This window comes from Bidens hawaiensis, unplaced genomic scaffold (assembly GCF_021521415.1).
Source record: "Bidens hawaiensis isolate Kalapana, Puna unplaced genomic scaffold, B.hawaiensis_p1.1 tig00018658_1, whole genome shotgun sequence".
NCBI classification, from domain to species: Eukaryota; Viridiplantae; Streptophyta; class Magnoliopsida; order Asterales; family Asteraceae; genus Bidens; species Bidens hawaiensis.
Genome location: NW_027492824.1, coordinates 1 through 11,216, shown reverse-complemented (window position 1 = coordinate 11,216; position 11,216 = coordinate 1). Strand labels below are relative to the sequence as shown.

At 45.3% G+C, this 11,216-nt stretch overlaps 1 protein-coding gene across 1 annotated transcript; it reads left to right on the top strand.

Annotated features, from left to right (window-relative positions):
* Positions 1 to 400: 400 nt before the first annotated feature.
* LOC143556618 (polyadenylate-binding protein 2-like) lies at positions 401 to 10,912 on the top strand (the record flags this gene model as incomplete). Its single annotated transcript, XM_077045893.1, has 7 exons — positions 401 to 617; positions 1,340 to 1,652; positions 1,755 to 1,922; positions 9,978 to 10,057; positions 10,139 to 10,417; positions 10,500 to 10,735; positions 10,817 to 10,912. Coding segments are annotated over exons 1-7 (1,389 nt in total), but the record flags the coding sequence as incomplete, so codon positions are not given.
* Between the last annotated feature and the right edge of the window lie 304 nt (positions 10,913 to 11,216).

The following is an 11,216-nucleotide window of genomic DNA, read 5'->3' as shown; positions in this document are numbered from 1 at the left end:
CATTATAGATTTTTCAAACATTCTATTCCAGTTCCAATTTCAAATCCAATTCGAATATCAATTTCAGTTCCTTCAAAACAAATTCTACGAACCGAACGCACCCTTAAGGTATTATTTTGTTGCCATCAACCAAATTAATTTATAATTTATTATTTATAAAATGTTTCTCTAGTAATAATAATAATAATAATAATAACATAAAGAAATATAGTGATTTGGTATAGAAAAGGCGGGAAATCAGTTTGCTTAAACGAAAACGGTTAACATAACAGACTTAACAAACTCGCTCTCTATACAAACGCACTCTACATAACAATCTTCATCCGCCATTGATACACCCACTGAGCTTCAATAATAATAATCCTCTCACAATTTGCTTCCATCCATCCATCAATCAATCATGTCAATGAAGATTGCAACTTCATTACCACCACCGGCTCTGTCAATCCACCGGTCCGCCCTGTACATCGGCGACCTTGACCCGCACACGACTGAGAACGATTTCCTTCTAGTCTTCTCGATGATCGGACCGGTGCGAGCTGTTCGTGTTTGCAGAGACCGTCTCTCCTTTAAATCCCTCTGCTATGCTTACGTCAATTTCTTACTTCCTTCTCACGGTAATCAATTAATCTATTATTGATTTTATTTATTATGTTTCTTCATTGTTTGTTTAATTCAGTCAATTCGTCAGTGAAGTTATGATTTGACTGATTTAGGGTTTCTTTTGTTGTTTCTTTAATTGAATCTATTTGATTATTGCTCTAATTGATTAGGGTTTTTCGTTATTTGTTTGATATAACAATATTTTACTGATTTTATTGAATCAATTTTGTCCATGAAGTTATGATTTTACTGAATTTGACTGAATTAGGGCTTTTTTAGTCGTTTGTTTGATTGAATCAATATCAAGTGAAATTATGATTTGGGTAAGTAGGTTTATTTTGTTAATTTTGTTTGATTGAATCAATTTCATCTGCGAATGAAATTATGATTTGACGGATTTAGAGTTTCTTTAGTTGCTGGTTTGGTTTTATGTGAATTTATGATTTGGGTAATTAGGTTTTATTCCTTGATTGTTTAATTGAATCAATTTCATCTGTGAAGTTATGATTTCACTGATTTAGGATTTTTTTTTTATTATTTATCTGCTTGATTGAATCAATTTAAAGTGAAATTATGATTTGAATGATTAGGGCTTTTTTCGTTAATTGTTTGATTGAATCAATTTAAAGTGAAATTATGATTTGGGTAATTAGGAATCTTTAGTTAATTGTTTGATGGAATCAATTTCTTTTGTGAATTTATGATTCTGACTTAAAGTTTGACCTAATTTGAACAGCCGATGTGGCAATGTCGACTTTGAATCATACTGAATTGAGGGGAAAACCGATGAGAATCATGTGGTGTCAACGAGACCCGATTACAAGAAGGACTGGAATCGCGAATTTGTTTGTGAAGAATCTGGATCTGTTAGTTACTGATATGAAATTAGAAGAGGTTTTTGGGGAATTCGGGAAGACTCTTTCGTGTAAGATTGCTAAAGATGTTAATGGAAAGAGTAAGGGTTTTGGATTCATTCAGTTTGATTCAGAAGAGTCCGCTAATAATGCACTCAAAGCTCTAAATGGAACTACTCTTGATGATAAAATCATGTAGGTTTCTTAATTATTCAACCTCACATATTATCAATTTGTTCATAAATTTGTGATTTATGGTTTAGTAACATTTTAATTTAAACTTGGTTTTTTGTTTAGATATGTGGCCAAGTTTATGAAGAAAAGTGAGAGGAAGGAGCCCAAATTCACAAACGTGTATGTGAAGAATCTTGATTTGGATATTACTGAGAATCTGTTGAAAGAGAAGTTTTCTGAATATGGGAATGTTACAAGTGCTGTGATCATGAAGGATGCTAATGGAGGATCAAAACTGAAGAAACACTAACCGGACCCCGGACAGATTACTGGTAACCTGGGGGTTAGATAGATGTTTCCCATGAGGGGTTAGACCCTGAGAAGATGGTTCTTCTGATAACCTGCAAAACAGACACCGTGAGCTTGTCACTGAGAAGGGGGGGGGGGGGGTTCCTCCTTGTGACCACCCTCCGGCGTGAGAATCAGACTAGATTGCTCTTTAAATATAAAAGTATATTAAGAGATTGCTAGAGCAGATATCAGGTATAATATGATGATAATATGATAAGATGGTCATACCATTTGTGGTATTTATAGCCGAAGGTAGGTTTCCAAGGAGGTGTGGCCGGCTGCAACAGTGTTCCTGTTCAACCAACAGTAGCCTACGCACGTGCCCTGCTGGTAGTTGGTGGGTAGGCAGCGGCTGATAGCGACCAGGCCTGCTGTATACTATTCCTTTTCCACCAACTGCCGGCTACGCACGTGGTCTGGCAGTAGTTGGTGAGTAGGCAGCGGCTAATAGTGACATACAGTGTAGGAGCATGCTGCTCGCCGTACTGTTGTCCATAAGCTGTCGTGTCTTTAGTCAGATCTTTTTCCCATACCTCGTCAGGTACAGTACAGAAGATCTTCCTATATCGTACGGACTGGCTTATTTGGGCGGGAGTATTCCCCCTCCCGCCCTTGTGCGGGATTGTTCCCGGCTTCGCTCATTCCTTCAGGTGACACTGAGTGATTGAGAGCTAAGTGCCTTGTGCGTGTAGCCTTGCTGCGCGGGTGGCCTTCCCTGATGGCTTGTATCCGAGGCTGCGGGGACAGGCGGAGTCCTTCACCATTGGGAGGCATTTCCTGCGGGACCAGCTTGCGTACTGCGCGTAAGGACGTCACGTCTCTGAGCATGGTTGGTCCTGCGGATCCAGTTGGTTTCTGCGCATACGTTCTTCTTCAAGGTGAGTCTTGCGGGTTCAACTGGGCTCTGCTGGGACCTACCTCTTCAAGTCCCCCCAGTCCAATGTTCTTCTCATGAGTGTTTAATAAAGTGAGGTGAACTTTTGGACTTAAGCAAAGGGTTTTGAAAAGGGTTTTTTAAGGTTTTCCATGGGGATTCCTCCCGCGGAAGTCCTTGTCACTTGCAGAAATGCCCGAGTTTCCTGCTTGGTCTTTGGGTATGATGCGGGTAGGCTGTAACCTCTTCGCAAGTCAGGAGCGTTGAGTCCCACTTGTTTGGATTCTCCGTGAGGTTTTGGTAGTTTTGAACATAGTGATCAATTATGTTAAAACCACCAATTCCATCCTGGAGCTTCAAACAACGTAGTTCTCGACGTTCCCGCTATGCGGGGATATTATTTCCGTTTCCGCAAGCATTGCCCAGAAGATCCTTCTTGGTTTCAATTCCCAGCGGAGCGCTAGGTATGTGAAGGGTTTTACCTTAACACTGTAGCTGCGCTCGTCTTACAGTTACTTTACTTCCAAGGTATTCCTAGCGTCAATTCCCTGCGGGTGCTCGGTATGTGAAGGGTTTTGCCTTTACACTGTACCCGCACCCGGCTTATAGTTACTTGGTTGCCGAGGTGTACTTGGCTTCAATTCCCTGCGGGTGCTAGGTATGTGAAGGGTTTTGCCTTAACACTGTACCCGCATCCGTCTTACGGTTACTTGTTCGCCAAGGTAATGGGTATTTTCCCGCTTACTTTTTTAATATTTTTGAATTTTGAATTTTGAAATTCGAAAGGTTGGTGAAAGGATAAGAACAGTCCAAACCTCTGAAACGTCGTGCGACGGTTTCTTCTGACTGTGTCAGAACGTGCAGGAAGTTATGGTGACGTGACAGTACATGGTCATTCCAGACGCTTTGTCAGGCGCGTGGGCGCTATTTTTCGGGCGCGTGGCCGCGAAATTAATGGTACGCGTCCTGTCAACAGCTGTTGCCAGCTTTCTTTTTGCCACATGTCATAGTTTCATTGCACCTTCGATTTCTCTCTCCTCCGCATTAAATTCATCGCATTAATTGCGATTAGTATATAAAGGGGGAGAGGGTTCTTTGTAATCCACACTTTCACTCTTCTCTTCATCTTTCTAGCGATTTCCGGCAAATACTCACCTTTTCAGGCCAGCATTTTCCCGAAATCGTTTTCTTCTTTCTGCAAGATGTCTTCACGTGATCACGAGTCTACAGCTGATGACAAGAGTACTGCTGGCGAGTGCCAGTGTGCTCTGCCCGGCGATCTGTACCGGTATGTTGTCAGGAAGTTCATGCTCGAGTCTCTCGAGCCTGAGTTTCCTGAACCCCATCAGACCGTGTACGATGCCCCCAGAGGCAAGATCGGGGTTTATGCAGCATTCTTTGTTTATGGGAATCTTAGGTTCCCATTGACAAAGTTTGTTTACCGTGTCCTTGAGAGGCACGGTGTTCATTTGACCGAGTTGCACCCCATGGCGATCGCCAAGATTCGCCATTTTGAGTGGGTGTGCCGGATACTGGGCGTTGAGCCCTATGTTGACCGCCTGATGACCTTCTACACTTGGAGGTGCATCCAGGGGTGGTACACGTTGACAACCCGGATTAAGGGTTTAAAGATCTGTGCGACCGAGCGCAGTCTTCGCGCGTGGAAGAGGGAGTTCTTCTTCATATCCGCCCGCGCCATCCCCATTGCCATGAAATTCAAGAACGGACAGGCACTTCCCAGCCTTCACGCCTCCAGCTACCAGGAGGCGGAATGGTTTGCGAAGATATCTCGGGTCCAATCTCCGGTTTACCGGTTTCCGGAGTCCGGGATGGTGATGTTGGGGATGAGCCGGGTGTGGAAGGAGGCTGATGCGCGCAAGATTCCGATCGTCCTCGAATACGGTTCGAACTCTGTTCCTTACGGTATGCCTTTTTCCCTTTTGTTTATTTTGGATTTCTTCTAACTTTTTTCTTGTTTCTTTCAGAGGGGAACGACTTGCAGTCACTCCTAAACCCGCGGGAGGCTGACGGTCCCGCACGGATGGGTACTCGTGCTCTCGATGAGAACGAGTTGCCCATCCTAGAACAAACGGCGGATCGGTTCGTGGAGGTCTATCCGCTAGGCCATGAGATCCTCAGCGCCCGTCGGCCAGGTAAGGCGCTCTTCGACCCTCGACCCCTCAATGTTGAAACCTCTGCTGGAATTCCTCTAATCGTATGTTCTGATGAGGAATCCGCAGATGGTCCTCCGTTGGTGCGGAAGAAGAAGGCTGCCGGCGGGAAGGGGAAGGAGAAGGCCTCCACTGCCGATCCAGCGCCTCGGTCTGATTCGGAGACCGAGAGCGAAGAGGTGGCGGGGAATCCCGGTGGTGACAAGATCACCATTCCTGAGGCTGTGACAACTGTCACCGAAGAGCCCAGGATGACAACGGTGACCGGCGTGAAGAGGCCGGCTCCATCGGGTTCATCCCCGCCCGTCCGTACTTTCAGGCTCAAGAAAACCCGTAAGTACAAGTTTCCTTTAGCTTTTATCTTCATAGCTTAATCCATAGTCTTTAACACTTTTCTTCTTTACGCAGGCGTGGATGTTGGCGCATTCCAGGGTGAAGGGCCGAGTAGTACCTCTCCGCCAATGACGGTAGGCTTGGTCAGCCTACCTGAGGCGTCGACCCAGGCGCCTGCGCCTGCTTCCGCTGGATCAGTTGCTCACTCCTTTGAGCCGACTGTTCCAGCCGAGATGACGTCACCGCCGGCTGTGAGTGCGATTTTTACAGCATCATTCACCGAGCCGGCGGTTACTATTGCTGCGGATTCTGCGGCAGCGACCGCGGCGGCGACCACGGCAGTTGCTACCATGCCCCCGCCATCGGCAACGACGGCCGGTCCATCAGGTACGCGTGGGGCTTCCCGCCAATCTTTGCCACCTTCCCATCTGCCTGACCTCTTGGATGGATTTCCTTTGGGTTCAGGTGATGGGTTCGGCGGCTATCGGCCTGTTATTGACCCTACAGGTGCGTAGGGTTCCTTTGGCCCCTTTTTTTTTTACATGTATTTTTTATCATCTTTTCCTTACTGCTTTTTGTTTTTTGCAGTGTCGGATTCCAATGAAGTGTATGTTCCACGATGGAACATTCGCCGAGGAACAACCCTTCGTACCCCTGTGGAGTGCGTGGAATGGGCTCGTCACGCTGCTCCTAGTGGTGCGTTGGGGGAAGCCATGGCTAGCTACCAGGAGGGTAGGCTAACCAATGAGCTTCGGGTTCTCCTAGCTCGGATGCAGCCGCGCGTCGAGCTGCTTTGTCGTGAAAACGACAAGTTAAAAGCAGCTCGCCTTAAAGAAGTTGCTCAGGCGAGGGCCATCCGGGAGGAAAACCAAAGGCTTTCCGCTATTGCTGCGGAAAAGGAGAAGGCCTTCAAGGCCCTTGAGGTTGAAGTTCAGGCACGACTCGAGGCCCGTTCCAAGGCTGCCCAAGCTGTTAATGAACAGCTTCGGCTGGCTAAGGAAACTGCGAGGAACGCAACCGAGAGGGCCACCAAGGCTGAAGCTGTTGCTGAGCCTCTGCGCGTGGAGAATGAAGAACTTAAAGCCAAATTAGAGGCTCTCCAGCAGGCTCATGATGCCTTGGCGATGGAAGACGCCAAAAAGCTCCAGGAGATCTTGGACCAGAGGGGGGTGCTTGACCATACTGAGCGGAAGCTAAAGGGCGTCGAAGAGGCTGCGGCTAAAGAAGTGTTGCTTGCCAACCTCATCAAGAATGAAGCCGAACGCGCCCGTAACGAAGCTCAAGCTACCCTCCAAGAAGCTCTGGTTGCCAAGGAATGGCTTCTTCGAGAAGCGTTGTCTCAGGTAAGTTGTCATGTCTTTACGCTTTTCTTTGCAAAAGGTTTTGACACTTGTATTTTTCTTTGTAGGTTGTGCATCGGGTCTTCTCAGAGACATTTTACGACGATGCTATGAGCGCAGCCCTCAACGCTTCTCACGAGGATGGGGAAAAGGCCGGCTTCCTGCTTGGTCTAGGGTTCGTTGAGAAAGGCATCCCGCCTTCCAACTTCCCTTTATACAATGTGGATACTGAAGCTATATATGACCAAGCAGTAAATCAATACGCCGCCTTCCCGCATCCGGTGGTGGAGAAGGTAAACGAAGTTGCTGCTGCTGATGATGGGCTAGCTATCCTCAAAGCTTTCCTTGAACTGCCACGCTCTACTGATGCGGCTGGTCCAAGTGGAAGTGGCCCTGAAGCCTGATCCTGAAGATCCCTTCCCGCTGCTAGGATAGATTTAGCTTGTATAGATTTATTTTCTTGTAGGCGGGTAGTTACCCGGCCATTCTTGTAATCAACCATTGTGAAATATAAATCTTTTTGCGGGTAAGACCGCTACTTTCGTTGGGTTCCTTGCTTTGTAAACGTTGTATGACTTGCATACTTTAGTTTAAATTAGCAATTTTCCAAGTGTCTTAGAATAACTTAACCTTTGAACGTGGTAGATAGGTGTGAAGTTTTGCTTCCTCTTCCGTGATTGTGCGGGTAGGACCGTCACTTGCACGTAGTAGGATGGCTAAACTTTACCATCTGACCTGCGTGTAGGTTTTCTTTATCTTTTGAGGATAAGTTAACCTTTGAACGTGGTAGATAGGTGTGAAGTTTTGCTTCCTCTTCCGTGATTGTGCGGGTAGGACCGTCACTTGCACGTAGTAGGATGGCTAAACTTTACCATCTGACCTGCGTGTAGGTTTTCCTCATCTTTTTGTTAGAAATTTTGTTTTGGACCGTTCGACGCGCGGTTGTCGATAGGTTAGTGTTCAGTTCCCTTTCATGATTCATGCGGATAGACCGGCACTTTCATTTAATGGGATAACTGAACTTTTCCCCTTCAACTGACCTGCGTGAAGGTTTGTCGTTTTTTGGGTTTATGCGGGCTTTGCCGCCTTCCCCAGCCAACGTCTCTTCACGTAATTATGCGGTGAAAACCGGCATACTAGTGTTGAATAAATTAACCGTTCGACGCGCGGTTGTTGATAGGTTAGTGTTCAGTTTCCTCTCATGATTCATGCGGATAGACCGGCACTTTCATTTAATGGGATAACTGAACTTTTCCCCTTCAACTGACCTGCGTGAAGGTTTGTCGTTTTTTGGGTTTATGCGGGCCATGCCGCCTTCCCCACGCAACGACTTTCCACGTATTTATGCGGTGAAAACCGGCATATCCGTGTTGATAGTTCATAAAAATGTAAAATAATCAGCGTCAATGTTTTAAGGAGAATCGTTTCCATTAGAAGTGGCTCTTGGCCTTTTCTTTACAAATTTGGAATTGATTTACATGCAAACTGTGTAAATGAGCTCCCTTCCATGTTGTTGGGATGGGAGTGCCATCGAGCCGATACGCACCTGGTTCGGGATCTCGTTCTTTACGCAGCATGTAGTCTCCACATTGAAGCTGGAATTTTATTCGTGTTTTCCCCAGCTGGGGTTCTACACGCATCAGCCTGCTCAGCGTTCATTGCGCCACGAGGTGCGCAAGCGTCCCATCTCTGACGAATGCTTCGACCATGTCCTTCACGTCTATGCATTCTTCGGTGTTGTGGCCTTTTGTCCTGTGAAAGTCACAGTACTTGCTCCGATCAGCATTGTGGCGATGTCGGATTATTTGAGGCTTTGGCCATGGGAGCTCCTCGGTGGCGAATATCTCGGTGACGCTTTTGGTGAGCGGCGTCCATCTGGAGTTCTTGTTGGACTGTACGTTATCCCTTCCGCCTAACCGATGCTGCAAGCCGGATGAGGTGTCAAAGTTTACCCTTGACTGCCAAATGCCTAGCTTCCGCTTTTTGTTTAATCGGGCGGTAAGGACGTTCTCTTCCCTTGTTTTCTGGGTGTAGAGGTTTGTGCTCTGTGGGAGATCTCTACCCAGTTGCTTTTCCGTTTCCGCAAAGCGTTTAGCTGCTGTCATGATGGCATCCCATGTGGATGGCATGCCATCTTTACCCGTTAAGGTGCGGATGAGCTCTGGGTCGTTCGCGCCCTGGATAAAGGCAGCGCGAACAAGATCTTCGCTGATATTACCCCAGACTTAGCTTCTTCGAGTTGAAGCGAGTGATGAAGTCCAGCAAAGATTCATCTTTTTCTCGAATGCACTTGAGGATTGTCCATTGCTCCTCAGTATACTTTCTTTGCTGGCTGAAGTGTTGGCTAAACTTCTGTTGGAAGTCAGCCCAGTCGTAGATGTGGTTGACCGGTAGACGATCGAACCACGCTCTAGCAGCCCCCACAAGCGTCATTTGGAACATGTAACACCACGTAGGTTCCGTCCAACTACTGACGGTTGCCCCCGCTATGAATCTGTTCAAATGATCATCGGGGTCAGAGATACCATCATATGTGCCTATGCTTGACATTTGTTTGGCACTTTTTGGGGCGATTGCTTCCGCAATGTCCCTTGCAAATTTGGACATTCCCGCATTTGCAACGTTTGGTCTGAATGCTTTGGAGAAGTCACGTGGACCTCCTGTGCTTTTTGGTTTGAAGGCTTGTTCAAAATGCCTTCTCGGTTGGGAGTCCGTTTCCTTACGCTTCCCTTTTGCCCTGTGGCGAGGGTTCGCGTCGGAGTCGGATTCCTCCGAGTCATCCAAGTATTCGAATTCGTCAGCCTGTTGTACGGAACGCAAGCGTTCGTCCAACTCAGCCTGGAATTCCTTTTGTCGTGCCTCCGCCCATGCCTTAACTTCATCGAGAGTTTGGCGGGGGAGTCTTCGTTTCTCAAACTGGGTATCGGTGAATCCCAGTGAGCGATTATTTACTGCACTTGCCCCAGCTTGGGTAACTGGGGTAGTGTTCGTAAAATTTACTTCACTTGTCCCGGCTTGGGTAACCGGGGTAGTGTTTGTAAATACTGTGTTACCGGTATTCCCCCCAGTAGCTGGGGTTGTGGTTACCGGAATTTCTTTAACCATCTTTGAAGTTTGAAAAAACTGGAGAAGAATACAGTTCTAGCTTTATGCACGGATGGCGCCAATGAAGAAACACTAACCGGACCCCGGACAGATTACTGGTAACCTGGGGGTTAGATAGATGTTTCCCACGAGGGGTTAGACCCTGAGAAGATGGTTCTTCTGATAACCTGCAAAAACGTTTCGGGTTTGTCAACTTTGAGTCACCACATAGTGCAAAGAAGGCCATTGAAGGTCTAAATGGTGCAGTGATCGGTATACACAGCATATCCTAAGTTCATAACTTGTTCATAAGTTTATAGGGTTTTCAGTGATTGAATTTGTGTATGTAAACAGGTTCTAAGGAGTGGTTTGTTGGAAAGGCTATGAAGAAAGCGGAAAGAGAAAGGTTCTTGAAACTTTCTCATAAAAATGACAAAATAAACTTGTCAAATTTTTTTGTCAAGAATCTTGCTACGTCTGTAAATGAAAAGATTCTTGAAGACACTTTTGGTGAATTTGGGAAAGTGGTTTTAACCAAAGTTGTTCGTTATGAAACTGGAATTAGCAAGGGGTTTGGATTTGTGGGTTTCTCTAATGCAGATGAAGCAAAGAAAGCTTGTGATTCCCTTAATGGTGATTATTAATGTATTCTTCAATCTAAATCTTTTTTCATTTCTGGCATAAACTTGATTTTGGCTTCATTAAATTCATGTAGGGAAACTTTATCATGGAAAGCACATGAATTTAAGTGTTGCAATGAGTAAAGAAGAATGTGCACAGAAATTACAAGCTCGTATCACATCAGCAAAGATTATTGGTCACAACCCGTATTTCAGTCCGTATTATGGTATGCAGTCATATGGTAAAACATCCATCTATGGTCCATTCTGGCAGCCAAACATTTATAGAAGTATGCAAATTTTCCCAAATTTTAAACAATGGAGTCATCAGGTATGCAAAACTGTAAATTGCTTGTTTCTGTTAGCTGTTTTTTAAGTTTTTACGACTGAAATACACTTCTAATGTGATAAGGAACAGGTTAACTCAGGATATTACAAGGATCAGAAGCCATTTAAGAGCTTGAAAGCTTATTTCTCAGAAGGTTCATTAGCCAAGGAGGCTTACCAGGTGTGTACATAACTGCCATAATTATGCTATGTAAAAAAATTTAGGTTATGAGTTGCTGCACTATTGTAGTTTTTTAATCTTGATTATTAAGTTGTTTATTCAAGTTTTGCAAAATGGACAAAAAGAACCAATTTTGGCCAGGCCAACATGTTGAAAGTTGATCAGAGTCCGTTCCAAATGTATACAACTATACAAGTATCAAAATCTTTGCTTAAGGATTTAGATTGTTTTTTGTAATCTGAATTGATACATTTGCTTATATAACTTTTTAACATATACCTGATCACTTTTTAACATATACCTG